At 39.3% G+C, this 23634-nt stretch overlaps 3 protein-coding genes across 4 annotated transcripts; 1 reads left to right on the top strand and 2 right to left on the bottom strand.

Moving 5' to 3' along the window:
• Window positions 1-1464: 1464 nt before the first annotated feature.
• On the bottom strand, window positions 1465-11165 carry LOC117493420. Its single transcript, XM_034143969.1, has 11 exons — window positions 11114-11165; window positions 10815-10854; window positions 9112-9367; window positions 8912-8985; window positions 4072-4144; window positions 3877-3964; window positions 3704-3754; window positions 3502-3573; window positions 3246-3393; window positions 2365-2452; window positions 1465-2275 (listed from the first exon to the last, which is right to left on the bottom strand). Exons 1-11 carry the CDS (start codon window positions 11146-11148, stop codon window positions 2175-2177), a joined length of 1026 nt encoding a protein of 341 aa, XP_033999860.1. The 5' UTR covers window positions 11149-11165; the 3' UTR covers window positions 1465-2174.
• A 1025-nt stretch (window positions 11166-12190) lies between these two features.
• Window positions 12191-20874, bottom strand: atp13a1 (ATPase 13A1). Its single transcript, XM_034143923.1, has 25 exons — window positions 20463-20874; window positions 19257-19346; window positions 18817-19080; window positions 18549-18704; window positions 18364-18433; window positions 18163-18269; window positions 17888-18017; window positions 17692-17747; window positions 17435-17561; window positions 17162-17299; window positions 16900-17020; window positions 16612-16769; window positions 16010-16185; window positions 15818-15928; window positions 15612-15737; window positions 15425-15533; window positions 15058-15251; window positions 14603-14699; window positions 14336-14517; window positions 14016-14130; window positions 13733-13929; window positions 13459-13601; window positions 13244-13355; window positions 13017-13160; window positions 12191-12916 (listed from the first exon to the last, which is right to left on the bottom strand). The coding sequence occupies exons 1-25, from the start codon at window positions 20814-20816 to the stop codon at window positions 12806-12808; spliced, it is 3588 nt and encodes a 1195-aa protein (XP_033999814.1). The 5' UTR covers window positions 20817-20874; the 3' UTR covers window positions 12191-12805.
• On the top strand, window positions 20819-23442 carry LOC117493430 (coiled-coil-helix-coiled-coil-helix domain-containing protein 5). 2 transcript variants are annotated; one of them, XM_034143981.1, is made up of 4 exons: window positions 20819-20992; window positions 21640-21780; window positions 21888-22039; window positions 23085-23442. In XM_034143981.1, exons 2-4 carry the CDS (start codon window positions 21650-21652, stop codon window positions 23228-23230), a joined length of 429 nt encoding a protein of 142 aa, XP_033999872.1. In that variant the 5' UTR covers window positions 20819-20992; window positions 21640-21649; the 3' UTR covers window positions 23231-23442. The 2 variants fall into 2 exon arrangements, with proteins under 2 accessions (XP_033999872.1, XP_033999871.1); XM_034143980.1 differs by lacking the exon at window positions 20819-20992 and adding an exon at window positions 21277-21394.
• Window positions 23443-23634: the final 192 nt, after the last annotated feature.

The raw sequence follows: 23634 nt of genomic DNA on the forward strand, positions 1-23634 counted from the left end.
ATTGTGGCAATTTCAAGAGCAGTATTCAATCTTAGAGCAAAACAGTACAACCTGAGAATATCATTTTGTCCTAAACCCCCGATGAATGAAACTTCCCATCAGTTTTCAGTATGAAAATGTTGACAGCACAGATTGAAAACAAGTGTCCTTGTTTTTTGCAAACTGGGCAATTCTGCTGTAGTTTATCACTCAGATCAGAGAGACAGCTTTCCAAGACGAATGGCTGGCTGAATGGATGTGGAGGAGAGCTGCAGCCAGGCTTGCTGTAGTGAGAAGAGATGATGGGTGTGCATGAGGGAGTAGGACCAAACTGGCAGTGGTTTATGCTGACTCTCCACACATCCATCTACTACAATCTGTAGCTAATCAATCTAAAGTTAGAGACAACAAGGATAGAGAATAAAGCAAGCATAAACAGTAATTGTTCTTTGCATGTGCATATAGTACAAGTCACACTTTAGTCTTGGTGGTATTATCAAGCAGTGTATTTTATTGTTTACCCCGGCCACAAACACGTCTCTATTCTTATTTACATTCAACATTTAGGTAGATAAAGAAAAAATAACCTTTCTAAAAAATAGTCAACAAACAAGAACCTGGAGGGACTGGGCACAACGCGGGCACCTTTATCCAAATATGCACCTAAATCAAACACTTTAAGATGGCTTCTAACATGCCATTTACATGGGTCATTGAGGTTTTTAAAAGGATGTTTATTATACAATTGAAAGTGAGGAACTGCAGGGGTTATCATCTAACTCTTAAGTCAGTCTCCCTGTCAGGAGAGACTTTCCCTTGAAAGTAAAAAGACTGTCAGAGGCTTTGTTAACTTCTTTATCTGTTTTATTGTTGGTGATTCATTTAAGGATCATTTCTGTGAAACTTCTATTCATTTGGATGCTAAAGCTGCCCTCCTCTCACCCCACAAGCATCAAGCCTCATTTTCATCTAAATAAGAATCGATCTTTCCTGCTGTGCACCATCCTCCCTTACTCACAACTCTCACGGTCACAACCCTGCTTGTCTTCTCTGTGCTTGTCCCCTGCTCTCTAGTCGCTCCCTTGAATACAATAACAAGAAAAATTCAGCATACCCCATGTTGGAGCTCAGAACTGCAGAGCAGGGAGTCATTCACACTCAATTTATTGTTGTCGATGTTAAAAGGGGGATTCTTCTCTGTTATCAGAGAATAATTAAGTATGAACATTAATGAGTGAATGGGTCCAAGTGATAGGAGTGATAGTGAACAAAGCGTTGACTGACTGGTACAATGTCAAAGCTTCGTTCTGCATCAGTGACCCAGCCAAATGCAAGAGATGGGGGTGAGTCACGGTGGGGGAGGGGCCTCCTCCTGAATGGTCAGGGGACACTGATGAAGTGAAATAGATGCAGCACCAAAGAGAGAATACATGTAACTGGGGGATGAGCGTGTAAAAAGGATGTACATAAAAAAGACTTTATGGATACCTTATATTCAATATTTATTTGTATTAAGTTGACTAAGTACATTTCAATTGATACATTGGCGTTTCTTCACAGGTTTAACAACATTATATGTATACACACCAACATGGTTCAGCTTCTCTTTGCGTGTCTTTTTAGTATATTCATAAATATGTAGTAATCAAACCACTTAAAAAGTGTCCTTCCAATACAAATGTCAGACTCATTTTTTAAGAAACAATCAGGTTGGTTCCCAATATAGAGATTATATATATTTTTATTTCATGAACAAGGAGCAATTACTTGTTTGGGGGGGATGTTTTTACAAAGGTTTTGGAAACATTTGCCTGTTCCTTAATTCCTAACAGCTTGCAGTCTAGTCTTAACAGCTTCAGGTTTTACAGGTAATACAATTAATGAAGGCCTTTCACCAAGCTTCTCATAACAGCTTCTCATAACAGCAGGTGGCAGTGGCTGGCTATAGCCAGCCACTGCCACCTGCTGGTCAAACACATTGACTACCTGAACTATTGCCACAGTCAGAAATGCAGCGGACAATATTTGTCAGAACAATCTTCTGACAAATAAATCATTAAAATATACCTGTATATAATAATTCCAGACAAAAAAAGACTTGGCAATGAAAGTTTTCAAATCACATGTCAGTGAATTTACCAGAAGGTACACAAATATATGAGCTTCATCAATAATCCATAATGAGCCATGACCAATTAGATGATCTGTTGCTTGTGCTTGCCTCCGGCCAAAGGGACTATGTAGTTGTCGAGGGTAAAGGTGCAGCCATGAAGATCCTGGATTCCAGCCTCTGCCGCTGTTAGGTAAAAGTAATCACAGTGATTGTTAAATTACAGCATTCCAGTTTATTCAATAGAAAAAATAAAAGATAAATAAAATCCTTACCCAATCTGCCACTGGTCTCTTTCACCAATAACTGTGACTGCTCCTTGATGGATGAAAACTCTTTAACCATCTTACTTTGAGTGTCCATCTACACATACAAAAAGAAACAACTGATTACATAACATGGAAAAGCAATCAAATTAAAATAAATCACTTGGATGTTACTTGCTTTTTAATGTTTGATGCATTCATAATTGAGAACTAGTCAGCATGTTTACAGTGTAGTATAGCAAAACATATTCATAAGAAATCAAAGATCCATCTAAGTTAAGGTTTAGAATATACACAGAAACTCAGATCTTTAACCAGGGCTGTGTGGGTGATCAGTGCTGGCAACAAAAGCAAACAACTTCTTACGCTCATTCTATTATTTATATGTTTCTAAACTTTGATTTGTCCAAAAGAACATTTTTCCGAACTAAAATCTCTTATGTAAAAAAAAAAAACATTGAAACTCTGGCAAAAAAGAAATTGTCTTTTTAAAGCATTTATCATGTTTCTGCAATACATCAACATTATTACTATGTAGCAAAGCATATTGTAATTAGTCATCAGATAAGTCAAATGTGGATTTATTATTATTCCATTGGTTCCCAAAGTCCAAGGTATGATTAGGAAAAATGCCAATGGCAACATTTATTCTGATTGGTTTAAAGTCTTAAAGCTGGCATGGACTGCCAATAAGAGAGAAGCATCTGCTTAATGTTTCATCACTCTCACTGCAGCCAGCTTCTATATTTTACAATACGCCGCCATACGTACGCCGTATGTGAGAACAATGTAGTATTTATAAAAACGTTCAGCTTTTGCTAAAATTGTCTATAGTTTGTACTGTTACTAGGACTAGGAGTAAAGAGATTAAAGTGTAATTTCCAACCTACAATCATTGTCATAGTGTGAAGCATGGGCCGTTGTCGACAGAGCAGAGCGTTGTAGTCGGGTTGGCTCTGAATGCAATGGTACTGTGATGACTGGGCCACAGATGCTAAGTCTAATGATATGCCTCCTTCCTGGCCCCGTTCCACTTTCCTGAAACAAATAAAGAGAACATTATTGAAACACAATTGAGAAGATAATATTGGCACACGCGAACACAGTATTGCTACAATATTCCTCAATGAAAGTGTTCATGTTCACCTCTCCAGTTCCTCTGCTTTACTCCTGTGTTTGTTCAACAGTGCCTCCCAAGATTCACTTTCAGCCTGCAGCCTGAAAAAAAATCACAGACTGGTAAACAAAATAATTTAATGTGTAGGTCACATCATGTTTGTTTTTAAGATTGAATGTATGGTTATTGGTGCATGTAATATGTGTGTGCTGAAGTGATATAGAAACATACCTATTGATAGCCTTCTGTAACTTTTCGCTGGCTCTATGAACTGCAGGATCACTAGAATTGAAGCAAATAACATGAAATAAATCCAGTAATAAACATTAATTTGTATGTCAAAAAACAATTAAATAAATATGATATAATTCATGCACAGTAGTAAAAAAAAAAGGCGATTATACCTGGCTGCTTTAGCAGAGAGTTCATCATTCCCTGGTTCTTTGCGTATGCTTTTAGCAAGATGTCCCCAATCTTTCTCCATGTGCTCAACTGCACCAAAGACAACACGGAACACATATAAATAACATTAACTTAATATTTCTTTGACAGTTATTTATGTTGAAATATCCACAAGGTGAAGCAGCATATCCTCCAACCTTGTTTTTGAAATGACTCCAGTGAGCTGTTCGGTACTGATATCAGCAAATTCTGAGTTCTTTCTATTGCCATCTAGAGACAAAGCAGAGTTAATTAGACAGTGATTCATTAGTCTTAGAGGCTAATTAAAATGAACTTTATGTTCTCTTCCAACCTAACATCAAGAACTTTACAGACTACTCATTATGCCCAGAGGATTAACCTTTAAGACATCCTTTGTGCAGAAGGTTTAAAATGCTTGAGTGGTGTTCGTTCCAGAGCCAATGCCCATTATTTGTTATTACCAAGTGGTTCATTTTATAATCCAACATGTGTCCACATATTTTCAGTTAAGTGAAAAAGATTATCTTTGTCTCAAATCACCAATAGAGACCTGAGAGATGGACCTATAACAGGGGTGTACAAACTACGGCCCGCAGACCATTTTTGAATCGGCCCTCAGCAAATTAAAAAAGTATAATGGAATATGGCCCACAAATGAAACTTGTGCTTGTCTTATATTGTACTTCTTTTCTTTTTTTAATTAAAATGTCAAGGTCAAATTACACTGAGGTACAGGTCCAAAAACAAACACAAATAAAAAACAAACGCATTACCCTTCATACAAAGACACGTCTTACATACATTTCAAAATTGAATGACATTTCTAGCCCCTTTGGTTCAATTCAAGGCAGTTTCATGGTACATAGTCCGAACTCAAAATAAATCATATTATGAGGTTTACACTCGTCAGTATTCAATTATCCTCATCATCTGCTAGCTCCATACCTTCCACAAACAGATTAAATGGTTTCCAAATCTTGTCAAAAAAATCTTGCTTCCCTTTTAGTATATGTTATTCTTTCCAGAGGAAAAGTTGTTAACATTTGCTGGACCCAAAGACCAGCAGACCCGCTTGGTCTGCTGGTCTTTTTCCAAAATAGTGCAATAGATTTTTTTGCGTGCAAAAGACACATATATGATTATTTGTTCGCCCTTGGTATACTTGTGACCTTTTGGGTAAAGTCCTAAAATACAAAAATCAGGATTCATCAAAAGTTATTTTGTGATAATCTTTTCTACAGTTTTGTTAATGTCTTTCCAAAAAGCTTCGACCTTACTGCATTGCCACAAACAAATGAAATAGAGTCCCCCTTTCCTCCATACATTTTATACATAGATCTGGAATATTACTATTATATTTATGTAATTTGGCTGGTGTGATATATGTTCTCATTATCCATCTGTATTGTAACACTTTTAATCTTGTGTTGACTGATTGGGATTGAGCCTTCTTGCATATTGATTCCCAGTCCTCTGAGGAGATCTCTGTTCCCAGATCTTTACTCCATGCATTTCGTTTATCTTCTGGATCTCTCGTGAATTGGACAATATTAAATCGTATAGCTCTGATATAGCACCTTTGCTTAGGCTATCCTTAGCCATAATTTTCTCTAATTCAGATGTTAAGGGTTTGGTTATAATACCATTCTGACTTGTCCTTATGAAACTTCTTAGTTGGAGAAATTTAAAAATGCATTTTTGATCCATGTTATACTTACGTTTAATTTGTTCAAATTACATCATGCTATCTGAGTTGGGCAAATACAGGTCCTGAATTTGTACTATTCCCTTAGATTTCCATGTTCTAAATACAACATCCGCTCTCCCTGGAGTAAAGTGTTGGTTTCCCCATATCGGACTGTACTGAGACAATGTATTAGTTCCTTTAAGACATTTTTTCACATTAGACCACACCTTGATCATATTTTTGACAATTGGATTATTAGTTATTTTCATCAAACTCGTCAAAGTATCAGAGTATAGGTAGAGGAGGGGGGTAAAGGCAAACTTAAGCTCTCGGATTCCATTTCTTTCCATTGTGGAATATCCTTCTTTGCAAAATAAAACTTGATGCTCCTTAGTTGTGGTGCCCAATAATACCAGGTTATATTTGGAATTATCAATCCCCCCTTATTATCTGGCAAGTATAGCAGGGACATGCGCACTGGCTTGTTTAATTCCCCATATAAATTCTGTAAATAATCTTCTAACTTTCTGAAAAAGTCGTTAAGTGGAATATTTTGAAATAAATAAAGTATCTTAGGAAGTATATTCATTTTTATTATATTTATTCTGCCAACCAAAGATAGAGGCAAGGTAATCCACCTATCCATTTATTTTGTTATTTTATCTATCAAAGGTTCATAGTTAATTTTAACAATCCAATCTAGTTTGGGTCCAATTTGTATTCCCAGATATGTGAATTGATCTACCATTTTAAATTTAGAAGCTTCTGTAGGAGTTTTCCTTGTCCGTCTCATTAAGGAAAAGCATGGAGGATTTAGTGTGATTGATTGTATACCCTGATATAGCGCCGAACAAGCTTATTAATTCCAACACAGCAGGAATTGTTCTTATATTGTACTTAACTATAAATGTAAACATATATTACACGGTATTCATGTGTTAAGACCACTTTTCAAATAATTTCAGTCAAAGTTGGAAACATTTTTCAAACATATCTTAGTTGATAAGAAAAAAGCCCAATGACTTATTTACATAACAAGCTTGAAATATATGGAATGCCGTTTAAGACAAAATTAAATAAATAAATAAATAATTAAATTATATAAATAAATGTGCCCATGAAATAAATAAATATGGTTATGAAACAAATTCTGAAATAAATGAGGCAATAAATATATATAAATGTACATTTAAATACACATTTATTTATTTCAAGATACTTTTATTTCATAATGCCACATTTATTTATTTCAAGAGACTTTTATTTCATAATGCCACATTTATTTGTTTCATGGGACTTTTATTTCATAATGCCACATTTATTTATTTCAAGATACTTTTATTTCATAATGCCACATGTATTTGTTTCATGGGACTTTTATTTCATAATGACACAGCTCTTTACATTTCTTATATTCAAATGAACGGGGCGTGGTTAGCTCACAGGTCCAGACCAAAGCAACAGCACCACAACACTGACTCAATCTCAATAGCTCGTTTCACACTCAAGTACTAAAGTGGTTTGCCAACTGCCAATAAACACTTAACGGAGAAAGAAGAAGAGGAAGAAAAAGAAGAAGGACTACTGAATAAAAATAAGGCAAACTACTAAATGAAAATAACGCGGGGCAGACAACATGGAAGACGTCGCTCCAAGATGCCATGATTTTCTCCCAAACGTCGCTCACAACAACAACAATGGCGGACTGCGTCGGGTCGATGATCGTGTTGCTTTTAATCATACGAAGCCAGATTAAATTAAATACTCAACCCTTATACTTTTCTCCAGAGTGCCGTGGTTCATTGTTTATTAATGTGGTTCAGCGGCATTTACCGACCGCTGCAGTGCTGTTCGTCTACAGAAGTTTAGTCTACCGTTAACTCACGGCAGAGTTTAGTCTACCGTTAAATCACGGCAGAGTTTAGTCTCCTGTTAACTCACGGCAGAGTTTAGTCTCCCGTTAACTCGCGGCAGCGTCCGCTGGAAAGTATTCACTTTCTGACTGTCACACAGCAGCTGATTAATATCCCCCACGCCGTTTGGCATCATAGCGGTGTTATGAAAAAGTCTCTGGTATAAAATGGGTGATGTTAGCATAGCAACCGTCTATGTCTTATATGTCTTAAATGATATGATGAATTGGAAATGGGGGACCCTGATGTAAACAAGACGAAAGTCTTTCTCTGGTCTGCATCCCCTTAACAATTGTATGTTTTGAGCTGTACTGTACTGTACCCAATATACAAGCTGTTAATAAACTTTTCAATCAATCAATCAAACCGAAGCTAATCTGACTATCTTGACTACTTGTTGCTATCCTATTGTGGCATAAGCCGTTTTCTACAGGCACATTTTACTTATTAATCAGTGTGAAAGTATTTAAAACGTAGTCATCCGTGTCTATATCTCGAAGAGGACTTATCCGCCCGAGTACTTCGAAAAAGTCTTCAATATGGGCCAAAATAGTATCCGTTGGTAAACCGTGTTGATCAATTTGATCTGCTAAGGATAGCATGGCATATTGGAGCCCACCGACATGTTCCATGTTGTCTGCCCCGCCTTATTTTCATTTAGTAGTTTGCCATATTTTTATTCAGTAGTCCTTCTCCTTCTTTTTCTTCTTTCTCCGTTAAGTGTTTATTGGCGGTTGGCAAACCACTTTAGTACTATAGTGTGAAACAAGAGCTATTGAGATTGAGTCAGTGTTGTGGTGCTGTTGCTTTGGTCTGGATCTGTGAGCTAACCACGCCCCGGTCATTTGAATATAAGAAATGGAAATGTAAAGAGCTGTGAAATAAGTCCCCTGAAATAAATAAATGTGGCATTATGAAATAAAAGTCCCCTGAAATAAATAAATGTGGCATTATGAAATAAAAGTCCCACGAAATAAATAAATATGTATATTTATATATATGTATTGCCTCATTTATTTATTTCAGAATTTATTTCATAACCATATTTATTTATTTATTTCATGGGCATATTTATTTCATTATTTATGTATTTATTTAATTTTGGCTTAAACGGCATTCCATATAAATACACCCTTCCTATTTCTCCTTATTATAATCAATCTGAGCCTTCTGTTTTAAGGGATGAGCTGCCATCACTCACAAGCATAATTTACCTACATTTGATTGATTTTTCTAACTTATAACTGAACCTATGAGGCAATATACCTCTCGTGAGTGGCCCAGCCCTTCGTATATTTTTCTGTATGTGGACCTCTGTGAAAAAAGTGTGGACACCCCTGACCTATAACCTATTGTGTCTGATATTTAATATTCCCGCCTTGTCACAATTAATGTGTTATATTATATTGCACTCACCTTCATTGAAGCCTCCATCAGTTTCTCGAGCCTCTCTTGTTGTGGTAGGGATGCACTTATGCTCCTGGACAAAACTACAATAAACATATACACAGGGAATAATGTTTTAAAATAAACAACACAAAACAAATCATGTGAGCATATGTTTCCTGATTACAAAGCACTAGGAAGCTAAGTTTAAACATCTTCAGACATCTCACCCTGATATGGGTGGGGGAGGGCTGGGAGAGAGCGTCGGGTTATGGTTGCTCTCCTCCAGGATTTCCTCCGTGCAGTGGGACTCGAAGGTCCCTCTGTGACTTCTGTCTGCCTTTTTAGTTTGTCCATCTCTGACTGGCCTTCCCCAGAGTCTGGCGTCGATGTGGTGGGGGCAATGGTACGGCGAGATTTGTTTGGGGGAACTGTGCTGGGGCTTGTGGACGAGCGTTTATTCAATGTTGATGTCAGCGAGTTGCCCTTGTAAGATGAAACAAATAGTAAAGTACCATTAACAGACACTATATATTATAGCCAGTGGTGTGAGGTAACTAAGTACTGTTACTCAAGTCCTGTACTCAGACCCGGCGCCAGAACAAATCTACAGAAAGGGCATATGATTTTCATGGGAGGGCACACAAAACCGTCATGTGCCGCGGCCAGTGTCGACGCCAGAGATTTTCTTTTGGGGGTGCTGTGGGGTATAGCTTGGCGTTTCATAGAGGGTGCTCAAACATGTAGGGTTTCCCATTAATGTACCGGCGCTACAGTTGAATGTTCTACTGGCTGCAACACTCCCCACACGCACAGTGTACCCGCGACTGTTACAATGAAGGCTCGATAATCAGCTCACGGCATATACGTGTAAGCAGGGGTAAAGTGCTATTTTCTTTAAGTGGGGGGGGGGGAACCTAACCTCCTCTAGGGGGGTCCGGGGGCATGCTCCCCCGGGAAGATTTTTTTTTTTAAATATTGAAGTTAAAAGCATCAATCTGGTGCACTTTGAGAGCAAAATGAAGAGATCTATGGATACATCTCTCAACACCCATATGAAACAGAACTGTAAACAGATTTACTTTTTCTTTATGGATATTTTACAAACCACTCCCCTTTTAAACTGTATTCTTGTTTTACTGTCATATAGTATTTCATACCTGTTTTTCATGTATTACTCTTATATTACTATCTGACATCACATACATCGTAGCATTAAAGTAAAAATTAAATAATAAAAAACGTGTTTATTGGGGGAGGGCAGGAATGTCAAATGGGACGGCCTGACACTTTTGAAGAAATTGTACTTTACTTGAGTATTTCAATGTTTCTACTTCTACCCAACTTTTACTCCACTACATGTATTTAATACCATCAGTTACGTTGCAGATTCTGATTAATGATATGAAATACAACCAACACTTCAATAAGACTTTAAACTTTGTAAATCCACAAGCTACCCTGCAGCATACAAAGTAAATAAAACGGGTTCCATCTTAACCAGCTGTAATAAACATATCGATTAATGCATTAACCTATACTACATATTTTTGAATGCAGGACTTTTACTTGAAACTGTGTATTCCTACACTATGGTATTTCTACTTTGAGTTAACTACCAGATTTAAGTACTTCTCATATATATATAATATATTATATTATATAGTGAGGCGTGTGGCGCGTTGGTGTTCGGATCAGGGGAGCATAGGTTCAAACCCCACTGCAGTCAGCATGTCGTTGTGTCCCTGGGCAAGACACTTCACCCCAAATTGCTCCTGTGGGGATTGTCCACAGTATTGAGTATGTAAATCGCTTTGGATAAAAGCGTCTAACAAGTAACATGTAATGTAATATCACGCTCAGCGCGTGGATATAGAATTAGCTCAGGCGATGTCCGTTTACGTTAGATTAAATGGTAGTTAAAATGCCTTACCTCATCTGGAAAATCACCAGCAACGGCGACAGTGCAGCAACTGTAAAATCAAATTTTCAATGTATAAACCAACGTTAATGGAAAAAAAAACTGTAATACTAATCCTAAAATATAAAATGTTGCTAACGTTACTTCGGCGTTTCACAATGTTAGTAACGTTGAATACCACAACAATAACGTACATTTTATTTAGCTTTTTAACGAAGACAGCGATGACCCATCAGTACATGTTTTGGATACACAATACTTTAGATCTTAAATTGTTTGTCTCAAGGGTAAAAGTAAATAACATTGCAAACCTTTCTTGTGCAGCTCCTGTATGTTTTTCCGCCATTTTTTCTTTCAAATAGTTTACGCATCCTGTTCGCATCGCGCGCATCCATGATCGCGCGTCCAAGAAGCCAAACCACACAAGCAGCATGGGAAATGTAGTGTGAATTAACTCAAGCGACTACAAACAAAATGCCGAGGTAAAGGTGGGAGCTGCAGTCGTTGTTGAATATTTTTAAAACAGTAGAATTAAATGACAATATATGGAGGTCCGATTATTGTGATACGATTGAAATACATGTACATCATATTACACATTGACGATAAAGGCTTCAAATGCCAGGAGTTGTAATGCCCCACCAAAAGGGAAAAAAGCCCCTATGGTTATGGCATTTATATGAAGTATTAGGTAATAATAATAATCATTATGATAATCATCACACCTGGTCATTTGTAGTCCATGTAAAATGTTTTTTATTGCTTTTTGGATCTTTGAAAGTTTTTAAGCTTCTAATTATGATAAACCCTCCGATAGACTATAACCTTATTTTGACATGGAAGGTATTGAAAATAATCTTGACTTTTTGAAGTGTGGTGTGGCCTTATCGTCTAGTGTAGTAATACAATGCTGCATTTATTTTGAGTAATTGGGTTGCATCAGAAGAAAGCTATTGAAATGAAATGAGACTTGCACGAGAAACTGTAACATTTTCATTATCATGATCATAGAAAATTGAAAAGCCCTGCTATCCCCCCAAAAAAGAAGTTTGTCCTTCTTGTCCAGTTGTGGTATAACTACACATTTGCATTTATTTGCAATCATTAGGCCACATATGTCTGTATCCATGAGTTTTCAATCAATAAAAAACATGCAGTTGGATTGGATTTCTATTCAGATATTTTTAGGGGGGGAAAGTGATTTATTTAAGATATTGTAGTTTGTTTATCAAAGATAAATATCAAACCGTTATCAATGTCTAATCTCCTGAGATTGTCATGTTAGCGAGTTAAGATCAGTTTGCAAGTTAACACCAAAGGTACAAGATTGTCTTCCATCAACTGATTCTTAAAGAGATGGCACAACTGTCTTTGTCCCGAGTCATGTGTCATATGATGATACAAGGTTTAATAAGAACTGTCTTCTTTGTTCAGGTACACTATATTCTCATACTAGGATCATTCTTTACTTACCAACTTATAGGAACAGGATAGTTCATGAACAGCATGCTCATCCCCTCCAAGTGAAGACACACATCAGTTTTTGTACCCAACACAACATTTGACAGACTTCAACATTTGTATCTGTAAGTCTTTATAAGTCTGTTAGAGATGTTTTGCACTTTTTACAAAATCAAAGAGAGTATTCAAAAGAATCAAAAACACTTTTGCAGTTCTCTGGGAGAATGCCCCATTGTGTGCCTGTACTCTTCACTCTGGATGGCACACAGTCTCGCGCTCTCGCACTCCACTCAATACTGCTGTCTTCATGGCCTTGTGTAGCAGCAGGGAGGAACAGAGGAAGAAAGAGAGAGAAATGTAGAAAAGAGTTATAAAGAAATGAGAGAATTGGAAGAAGGAAGGGATACACAGAGTGTACAGTACTGCAGGCCATGACTGTCTCAGCTGTCTTGTATCACAACACCTCTTATCCTCCTGCTCCAGAGTCTTCTCTCCCTTTACAGTTTAGTTGGTAAGGGTAACGGTAGCTTTTGGCACTGAGTTCAAGAAGGCAGCCTGAGAGATCCTTTGCCCAGCAGGAACTGCAGTATACGATCCACCAGCAGAGCGGCGACAAAGTCCACTACCAGAACCTGGGCAATGATGAATTTGAACTGCAAAGAAGTAAACGGGAAGAAGGTTACCTCATGAAGAACATCATCATTAGGAGGCTACTTTAACATAACGGTTGATGGTTAATCATTTTCCACTCACCTCAGTTGGTATATCTACAAGAGAAAACTGTTCGTTGAATTCGGGTGAGGAACCAGAAAGAAGTCCCACAATCGCTAATCCTGACAGAGCGATACTCCATAGTAGTGGTCGATTCTCGGTGAGAGACTCCATGAAGGGATGACCCTTACAAACACAACAAGAAATGCCATGAGTTTACATAAAAGAATGTAGTGACAGTAAATACCAATTGTATTAAGAATAAGTACCTTGTAGTTAATGGCAAACGTGGCCATCTGCATGGCCATCGACATTATGTACACGGTGCTGTTGATTAGACTAGGTTCAAACTCTTTATATATATCTGCAAACCGCTCCGATCTGCGGGGGAAAAAAGGACAAGGGAAATGTCATTATCATTTATAAATGTCATGTGACTATTGTAAATATTTAACTGCTGTTTCTCTGTCTTAGTTGGGTTTACCTTGGAGGACTTCTGCTTTGTGCCTCTTTGTAGAGAAACACCAGACTACAGAAGTGAACAGCAAACTGAAGCAGCACAGTCAACACCGTATAAAGATTAAAGATGTTTGGTAAGGGTCGCTCTCGAGACAACGTTTTCAGTGGCTATATAAACAGAGGGGGGTAAAAAAGTTAATCTGTCACGGTAGAAAGGAACATTCAGTAAAGACACACTTGCTTGAATAACAATCAGTCCCAAGTATGTAGAGCCTGTATTTTCCAACATAAATTCTCACCTTCGATCTAGAGATGAAGAGGAAGCATCCGGCTAAGAGCAGGCCCTGCAGTGTTGCCTGGAAATCACTAAACTTGACCCCCTCGAGGTAGAGTACAGACTGGCTGTAGGCCAGCACCAGGGCGTTCAGAGCGAGGATCTTAAACATCTGGAGTGTTGTTACCAGAGTGCAACGACCTTGCTTTATTACATGGCAGACTGGGGGGGGGGGGGATACAAACAAAAATTCAGATGTGGGGACCATAACATGCACAGATTTGAAATCATAAATGTATGTTACTTACTGCACTGTATGGATGAGAGTTTGGAGGTGAAGGGGGCAGCAATGGAAGCATCACCTAGCTTCACTACTTGTATCTGATCCTCTTCAAGTTCCCGTAAGACTTGACTGATCCTCTCCTGTTAGTGAATAAATCCCTGATGTTAAGACCAGTGAACTACACATTTTTAACAGACACACATTTATTCTCTTTTTTAGGCTATATGTTTATTTGGTAATGTTGGTAACTAGGGAGGAAGCCACCATGCTGCATTCAGTGGTACAATAAATCCGTTAGTAATTGGTAGACTATTCAGGAAGAAGGCCCTTTTTGAAGACACACACCTTTTGTGCTGCAAGCTGCTCTTCTCTCTGGGCCATGACCCTCTGCCGGGCTGCTCTGGAACTCAGCTTCCCTCCTGAGCTGACGGGTGGTAAAGGTCTGGGTTCTGCTGCGGGCTCCTTTTCTCTCCCCCGTTTCTTCCTTTCAGGCATTCGCTCAGGTGCATTCGCTAACAGAGCAACACCTGAGAAATAAAGGTCATCACTACATGTTGGGGCTCATATATAGGGACACAAATGCTTTCAGTCTTGGTGGTTGATAAATCTTACCTATGTGGGCATGTTTGAGAGCTCCAACATCATTTGTGCCATCACCACACATCAGGGTCACATAACCGAGCCCCTTAAGACTTGTGATGACAAATTCCTGAAACAGAACAGGAGGTTATTATAGCTCATGACTAACAAAAGACCCTTAATGTTCACCCTTTGATACTGTTGTACAGTACATTGAATCTGACATACATTCAAAAATGACATAATTATATATAACAACCCCCAGTCACACAACATGAGTGGTGTCAACTAGTTCAAATACATGTATTTTGCTGTTGTATTGTAGAATAACATCTGTCTACATCTCAAAGTATTTTTGTATAACAGCCTTCGATTCTAACAAAAAACACACTAATGATGTTTGAGATGGCTAAACTTGGTCTGCTATCTCACTCTATTGTGGTAGTGGTTTATAAAGCTCCATGTAATGTACGTTTTTTGGGACCTACCTTCTGTTTTGGACTGACACGGGCAAACACTTGAACGTAAGGCAAGAGGCTATTGAGTAGTTTGGTGTCACAGCTCAGTCTGGTGAGCCCCTCCCCTGTTACACACAAGTCAAACTGACTCACGAAGGAGGAAATGGAGGGAGGGGGAAGTGGTACACACACACTGCCATCAATGGACTCCCACTGCCACGCACCTAGAAATAAACATTAGAGGTACATTATTCTGTACTGTTGTTGGTTAAAACACCCATTGCATGAGGATTACAAAAAAAATGGTGATGCCCTTTAGATGCAACCTTTTAAACAGACATTGTTCTCCACTACATGAGTAAAACATGTTATTCTGTAAAGTGAAGACTTGTCTTACCCTGATCGGGGCTTTGCTGCAATACAAGTGTGTGTTCTTTCTGCATGAAGGCGAGCTCTCTTGCTACGTGGCACGCCGTAAGAGGGTTGTCGCCTGTGATCATCACCACCTGAAAGCAAAGTCAAAGCAATTATAAACCATGCTGTTTAAGAGTGTATGCAGAATGGTGTGTTGTCAGCTTCTTTACATGATGAGATGCCTCCTGGATCTCTCTGATGACGGCCTTGCTGTCACTCTTAAGCGGGCAGGACACAACCATGAACCCGGCAAAATGCAAGTCACACTCCAGAGCATCCCGACTCATCTCCCGGACCTATGAAACGCAAAAAGATCAGTCAAACCTGCTCGGACCAGACAGTCTCTGATAGTTTTAGAATAAAATAAAATAAGAACCTGCTGATGACTGAGGTGTCCAATCTCTTTGTAACCCAAGGCCAGCACTCGAGCCCCTTCACGAGACATTTCCTTGTGGACTTCGTCATAATTTGCTGGACTTTCTGAAAACTACAATAAAAGCCACATTAGAACGCCAGTTGGTTAGCACACATGATTAGACTAGAGCATGTCTGTATTAAGGATATTTACCATTCCTCTGAGTGTCTCTGGCGCTCCCTTGACAGTTGAGATGTAGCAGAGTTCAGTGGAGCCGAGTTTCTCATAAGAGGCCAGGACTGACATCCTCTTCAGTGCACTGGCAAAGTGGAAACGCTGGTGGATCTTAAGTCCCTGAGTTTTGAAACCCCGAGAGAACACCTTCTCATCTGTTTAAATGGCAAGAGTAAATGAGACACGCATAGTGCTATTAAGAGCAAAGGTAACTTAACACGAACATCCAGATTTAAATGCAAGAACAGCTTCACTTTAAAGCCACATTAACCCACAAGCTGAGCAGTTTCATATCAATTACTCACACTGTTACAGTTTTGTAAGACTTTGTAAAACACATATTTTCATATAGTCAAGCTGTTGTTAAACACGACCCCCATTCACTTTGATCAATCAAGACTTGTTTTTACTTATTAAAAACGTAACTTGACGTTAAGATACTCTGGTCAAATTACATCACCAAGTTAAACACAGCATAGCGGTTCGACAGAGCACAACACAATCCAATCCTAAGCACACACATGTTCTCCGACACAACAGTCGCTGCCGTGCACTGTGCGTTTAGTGGGGGATCCTAGTACCTTTAGTGAGGCTCCAGTCAGCGGCTGTCAGCATGGCCTTCTCCAGTGGATCTCCGACCAGCTGTCCATCATCCAGAGTGACCAGTGAGTGACAGGTGGCCACCACCCGATGCGTCTCAATTGGAATCTCAGATACGGGAATCACCTCTTTTCCTTCTCTGTAATAGACACAAAGTTATTACTCATTTACAAACACAAAGTATTTACAAACCTTAACCATAGCATAGTTTACTGCGTTTGTAATTCACAAGTTTTGATGAAGGAACAACAGTGGTTGGCATGTTTTACCTGAGGCCTGCTACTCCTCGTACCACCAGGCTGTCACTGGTCAGTGTTCCTGTTTTGTCAAAACAGCAGATCTCCACCTTCCCTGCAAAGGGTATCCTGAAGGGCTCTGTACAGAAAACATCTAAGAAGGGGACAAGAGGATTTGAATCAAACTACTGCTGTAACAAGCTTTGTATTATAAGCTGCTTTGTATTATAAGCTGCTTTGTCCAGGTCTTTTAATTGCTCTTTAACACATGCAGGATAGGAGCAAACAGACATACACAGTTTAGCCAGGGCGATGAGAGACGTATTAACTGCCAAAGAGAGCTCTATGGGGAGCTCTGGTGGAACAACTGAAGTAAGGATTAGTGTGCACTCCAAAAACAGCTTGTAGCGGTTCCTGCTAGCATCCTTGGTCCCTGCAGGTGTGATACAAAGGAAAAAGAGAGTTTTTAAATATTAAATATGCCATAACCTCCGGCTATTTGCAAACACTTTGAATGTCTGTGTTCAATAAGAATTACATTGTATAAAATTGGTTCTATGCATCTCACCTTCTAACCACACATAAAGAGCTGCAGCAATGGCAAACACAAGGAGGAAGAGGATGAAGATGAAAGTCTCCATGTTGTTTGCCGTCACTCTTTTCACACCAAAGAGGATTGTTCGCAACAGTTTACCCTGGAGGCAAGTTTTTTTTGCACACAGTTAGTACACTTTCAAAGCTAAATTAAACATGTAGCCAAACTAGAACAATGCATTGAAATAAAAAACTGAGCGTAGTAAGTAAAACATTCAGCAACTTCCTTACCTGAGAGGTGTAGAATCCTGTTCTCAGTACATAGGCCACACAGCCGTTGTCGACAGCTGCACATAAAGAAGATTAATGGGCTTTTCATCTTGATTTGATTATGAAGAAGATGGGCAATAGTCGCATTATAATTTACAACAGCCTTCATATGTTGTTGGTAACAGATAACTGAAAAAAGACAGAAATGAGTAATTACGTTTGAGTCCAGCACTGGCCTTTAAAGGGGGGCTATGTTGGACCACTTTTGTCCCCCCAGAGATGATGTGAAGTCGAGAGTCACTCTCAACATCCAAGATTCGCTCTGGGTCCAAGTCCTCCACTGGCTCCTGCACACCCCATAACACAGCAGTGATTACAATACCCCACAGTAAGATTAAGACATGCCATTTAGAGCGAATAAGGCTTTCATTCCAAAGTGTACGCCCTCAGATCTGTACAGTGTCATCATGTATATATTAGTTTGCCTCTAACCTTCATCTGGGGCACCGACTCTCCGGTCAGCATCGCCTCATCCACAATGCAACGGCCCCTGAGTAGCAGCACATCACACGGGACCAAGTTGTCCTGGGGCGAACGTCCTGTGTAGTGGAGAATACACATTTTAAACCCTCAGTAACAGAGTCAATCTGATGTTTGTGGCAAGAAGTCTGACAAATGTTAATAGGACATTACCTATTGAGACAATGTCACCAGGGACAAGCTCATCACTTGAAATAGGTCTCCACTTCCTATTGCGATATACCTAGCATAAAATACATGAAGATAAATGAGTTATGCTTTACATGGAAGACACTGTTTGTCTATACTTTTTGTTTTATTAAATATAAGGATATGGTTTTAAACGTGATTTAGCCTACCTGGATCATGTAGGGCTTGTTTCCCATGCGGCGAATCTCGGACATATTCCTCATTTGCTGCTGGACCAAAGAGGCCTCGAACGCCACGAGCATGAACAGCGTGAAAACACTGTAGTACCAATACTCATCCAGACACCACAGGCCAACACAGAACACCTGGGGGATGGCAGGAAACAGATTACTTCAAATGGATACAGACTTCATTATAAGGTCACATCATATCTAAAGATATTTATTGAGAAGTATTTTTACAACAAAATATATATACCTGGAAAACAAAAAAGGGGGCTGTGGCCCTCTCTTTGAAGAGCTCCAGGAAATCTGGCACCATCATCTCAGCACTATTGGTGCCGAAACGCTTTTCTGCCGCCCGGAGCTCCGCCTCCTCCTGGTAGCCACGCCAGGACTGAAAGTCACCCATTGGGTTGTCTATGGGGAATGCTATCGGAAGAAAACATTTCTTTTCTTTGTGGTCAAATATGTAGCGGATCTTTTGAAACTCAAAAGATAAAATCTCCTCGTCATTTTCATCCTGTAGGTCAGAAAAAGAAAGACCATTTTAATTAGCACCATTTAATCAAGAAAGCTTAATTATTGTAATTACTGATTGTATATTTAGAAGTTTTAATCTTAAAGTGTGTGACAAAAAATACAGAGAACAATAGATTTGGGAGACGTTTGGAATAAAGAGTAAATATGTAAACTGACCTGGTCCCTCTGTAGTGCCACAAGCTCGGCAGAACCGTTGTTGGGGCAGGGAACGACCTTAGCCAGCGTAGCCTTTTTTGGATCTTGTTCCTGTGCAAATAAACAGGTGACAAATTCACACACTGTTCCGGGTCACTGTTATTTTTGCTGTGTGCCTCTGCTGCTTTGTCCATAATATGAACTTCAGGTCCATTTTTAAAGAATCCTCTACTTACATTTAACAACAATAAATGTCTAGGCTAACCTGATTACATTGTTGATACAAATCAATTTTTATGTATTTGTATGATTTAGCCTCTCTTACACAACTGCCTACAGACAGAACGCAAAGAAATGCTAAGCTAATTACCCTTGAATTTAGGAAAAACAAACTTAAACTTTAGAACATTTATTTTCTGACATATTCTGGAATTACATTTCCTATTACCATACAATGATAGACACAGATTTGTTTTACTTTGACACCACCATATGTATGAATCAGCAATTAGGCATTAGATTTGCTTGATACAAGTTTTATTTTATTTATAATCCTCTACTACTTAAAGGCATTTCATGGTCTGCTGCCTCGCATCGTTTGCATCAATTACGCAGAAAATAGCCGGGCAACACTCTATGAGCTTTCAGGGCTTCTTTATGCTTTCAGGTGACAAATGCTCATACCGAATTGTAAAAAATGGAAAATATTGCAAAATGGCTTTAAACCAAATTAATATAAGAGGCCCATTCCTTTCCTGGTTAATACACTTACATGCTTGACTCTGAGTTGCTTTTAGTTTTGTCTACTTTTCTGTTTTGTCTGTAACATGTGTTTTCATTTATGCTGTTCTCTGTATTGGCAAGCTTTTACTTTGAAAAAATTGTTTTAATTACAAAAATAAAAGTGTTTCAAATAAAAAACAACCATGGGTGATGTGCACAAATCACTAAGACCTTTTCATAACTTGAAACAAAGACAAAAGTGGCAGTGAGAACTGTCATTGCTGATTCCAGCAGGGAAAGTTTGATTATTGGTGGCCCCTCAAACATTTAGCAGGGGTCCATTCCTAACACCTGCCTACTTTTATAGAGCCCTTGAGCAAGCAATGATTCCTGAATTAGTGCTAACCCTGAAAACCTTTGAATTCTATGTTAAATGGATATGTTAAAAACAGTGGATACCATTGAAACATACCCCACTATTATTGTTGTATAAATAATGTTTACCTTGGAACAAGTGAGCAAGCAGTGCGCGTGCACGGACCAATAACCAGAGAGCGCTGTGAGGACGTGCGCGATCCCGATAGCGGCTAGCGACAGGAGGCCTGCCTCTGGATACTCGGAGGCTCCATACACTCCGAACCACACGTACATCCAGCTTGGATAGAGAACAGCCAGAAACGGGAGGACTGTGCCGTGTAGTAGACGGGGCCTGCGCCGGTACAGCGTCACCGAGCTCACCAGCTCGTCGCCGGTGCTGCTGTCATGCTGGCTGTGGTTCTCAGAGGGGGCCATTTGCAGCTCTCCCGGTGTCTGGATCCCATCTGCAGCCATATTTCCCTCTTTCTTGGGGTCGTTCATTGTACTTTACTCACACCTCTGCCCCCCCTCTATCATCCACCACCACCCCGTCGTGCTGTTGTCGGTAAAATACGATTCAACACACGGAGCGGTGCTCGGTCCAGCCTTCGGAGCCCGTTTACTGAATCGCTCGGTTTCTGGCCGTAGCTTCCGCATACGTCAACACGCAAAGACACGTAAGATTGTCTGAGTACATCACAAATGAACTGGAAAAAAACACTCATTTATTATACCAACACGGTAAAAAAAATGTGGTTAAGGTTCAAGTTTACGCTACGTAATAATATACATATATCAAATATCAGCTGTATTCGTCGTGGAGTGCTTTTAGTGTAATATTAGGTGTATACCACTTTAATAAATGCATCGTCATCAAAGGGGGTGGGCTAACATTTGAGATTGACACAAGCAGGAACCAATAAGATTTTAGAACTATTTCCGATTGTTGCATTTCCATCCAATCAGAGGGTGTGTATAGTGTCGTTACGGAACAGACATGGCTCCACATGCAGTACTGCTGGTGCTATAACCTTGATTCATCAGCTTCTCGGTTGAGGAAAGCCTAAAAAGAACAACATGTAAGACTTTTAAACATGGGTCATATCAACAAAACATTCGCTATGTTCTCTAGTCTAGGGAAGTAGGTACTGTACTATAGAGAGATAGATTCAGACCGTAAATAATTACATTTTCTACCACCATATAGCTACTTAATTACGTTTACTATATTGCTTGTGCTTGCTTTAGAAAGTGTATCAGGTTGATCGATGGCTTATGGCACGTGTCGACAATCACTGAATGATTAACATGTGTCGTCTTTCAGGCAGGCTGCTATGGATATCACTGCAAAGTATTGCAATAAAGAAATGGAGGCATATGGGTCATGTGTGGCCTCCAACCCATCTACATGGCAGTCAAAGTGTCATGAACTGAAGATAAACGTTGCACAGTGCACATCATCCCAGTAAGGTCACATATCTGTACATTCACTCCAATGTTCTTCAACCTCACACCCACATCTAAAAAGCAAAATTGTATCTTATTCCTAATTTCTCTTATGTGTTTCTATAGCCCAGTGATTCAGAAGATCAGACAAGAGTGTTCCGGGGTGTTTGTCGAGTTTGAGCGCTGCCTGAGAGAAAACCCGGACACACCTGCCTCCTGCTCGCCTCATGTAGCTCGCTTTCTGGCCTGTGCAGAGTCAGTAGACATCAGTGGAGTGGGTAAGTCCCTTTGGAATTGGCCATACACAACTCAAGGTCACATATGAACAGTTGTGAATAGAATCTTTTAAAACTAGGAGAGTAATGTGCAGATTACTATGCCTCCTCACCTTGCTTTTTTTTCCTATCACCCTGAATGGTTTGTGCCTGCTGTGTTTTCAGACTTGCAGATGTTCAAGGAATACCTTACCCCCTAAATTAACATGTTTTAATCTATTAAAGGTGGGGTAGGTAAGTTTGAGAAACCGGCTCGAGATACACTTTTTGTTATATTCCATGGAATGCTCTTAACATCCCGATAGCAATGAATATCTTAAGTGATTTGACAAAAAAATCCATTAAAAAATGTCATCTGTGGAAGCCGTAGTACTGTAAAAAGCACGACCAATCATTTTAGCCGGCCCGGCTAAAATAACTGGATGGCCTACCTGCCTGTCAGCCTTCCATCTGTGCACAAACTTATCTCGTGCCCTCATTGGTCATGTGCGCGTTCGTATGTGTTGGAGGAGGGCTCTGTAAGGAAGTGGCAGATTTTTTCCGGCAGTGTATCTTCAAATTCTAGCGCACTCGAGCTGGTTTCTCCAAAATTACCTACCCCACCTTTAACTGTTACCTTGGATTGTTGAAGAAAACGTTGTTTTTCTCGCATTCCTCCACGGTGAATGAAGAATCTCACACAACAGCTGCACAATACTTGTCTCATTTAGCAATGCATTTGTGCCAAAACCTTAGTATTCAAAACAATGTTTTTGTTGTACATGGACGTTAGTTTTACAGTGGCTGTTTTATCCGCGTTTGAATTTTTTCTTCACCCTGGAGTTATGTGAGAACATCAAGGTTTAATTAATGGATTATCCAAATAGTATTTGGAAGTATTCCTTAAGGTCTTGTTCTGTGCGTTTTTGTCTGATACAAAAACACATTCAAACAGACCCATGGGTTATCATATGTATACAAAATGGTATGATATGTTCTACACCATCTTTGAGTGGTATCACTTTAAAAGTCAACATACCAGTAAATGTTTTCTTCTTTTCATCTACAGATCCGGTACCCTCAGCCATCGTAGCATCAAGACATCTCCCATCTCTGTCAGATTCAGATTGGTTGGTTTTACACATTTCCCAGCCATGTTACTGTACTGTATTTACAGTGAAAGTAAGGATATCTGTTTACCTCTGTGTGACTTAATGTGACTATTTGTCTTTCTTCAGGAAAGATATGAGAGAAATGCAACAGTACTTTGACTAAGAAAATGTGTCGAATATTTAATTACCAGATCGTCCTTTTTCTCATACTCATGTAAATGTTGTGTTCATATGAAATTAACATTTATTCCTGCCTACATGCGGGATATATGATTTTTATTTAATAATCTCATTAAAATTAACTTGTGTTTCTTATCCGGTGTGGTTATCCTTTGTTGTTGTCTGTTGCTCAGGTCTGTCCCTCCCACACTTGCCCTCTCCAGGTCTGAGTCTGAGTCAAATATTAAACCGGAATGTATCGCTCCCACACAAACTGTCCTGACTACACAATGACAGAGAAATAGGGAGTCTGGGAAGAAAGGAGAAGGAGGAGACTTTCCTTTTCTA

The sequence above is a fragment of the Trematomus bernacchii genome, unplaced genomic scaffold (assembly GCF_902827165.1).
Source record: "Trematomus bernacchii unplaced genomic scaffold, fTreBer1.1, whole genome shotgun sequence".
Taxonomy (NCBI): Eukaryota; Metazoa; Chordata; class Actinopteri; order Perciformes; family Nototheniidae; genus Trematomus; species Trematomus bernacchii.

Coding starts and splice junctions, on each gene's coding strand:
- LOC117493420 (XM_034143969.1), bottom strand. CDS start 11,148: ATGGCGGAAAAACATACAGGAGCTGCACAAGAAAG. Junction 8,986..9,111: donor CCTCCCCCACCCATATCAGG/GTGAGATGTCTG, acceptor TGTTTATTGTAG/TTTTGTCCAGGAGCATAAGT. Junction 3,394..3,501: donor AAAGCAGAGGAACTGGAGAG/GTGAACATGAAC, acceptor TATTTGTTTCAG/GAAAGTGGAACGGGGCCAGG.
- atp13a1 (XM_034143923.1), bottom strand. CDS start 20,816: ATGAACGACCCCAAGAAAGAGGGAAATATGGCTGCAGATGGGATCCAG. Junction 13,930..14,015: donor ACTCTCATCCATACAGTGCA/GTAAGTAACATA, acceptor CCCCCCCCCCAG/TCTGCCATGTAATAAAGCAA. Junction 13,602..13,732: donor TCTTCATCTCTAGATCGAAG/GTGAGAATTTAT, acceptor CTGTTTATATAG/CCACTGAAAACGTTGTCTCG.
- LOC117493430 (XM_034143980.1), top strand. Junction 21,781..21,887: donor GCACAGTGCACATCATCCCA/GTAAGGTCACAT, acceptor GTGTTTCTATAG/CCCAGTGATTCAGAAGATCA. Junction 22,040..23,084: donor AGTAGACATCAGTGGAGTGG/GTAAGTCCCTTT, acceptor TTTCATCTACAG/ATCCGGTACCCTCAGCCATC.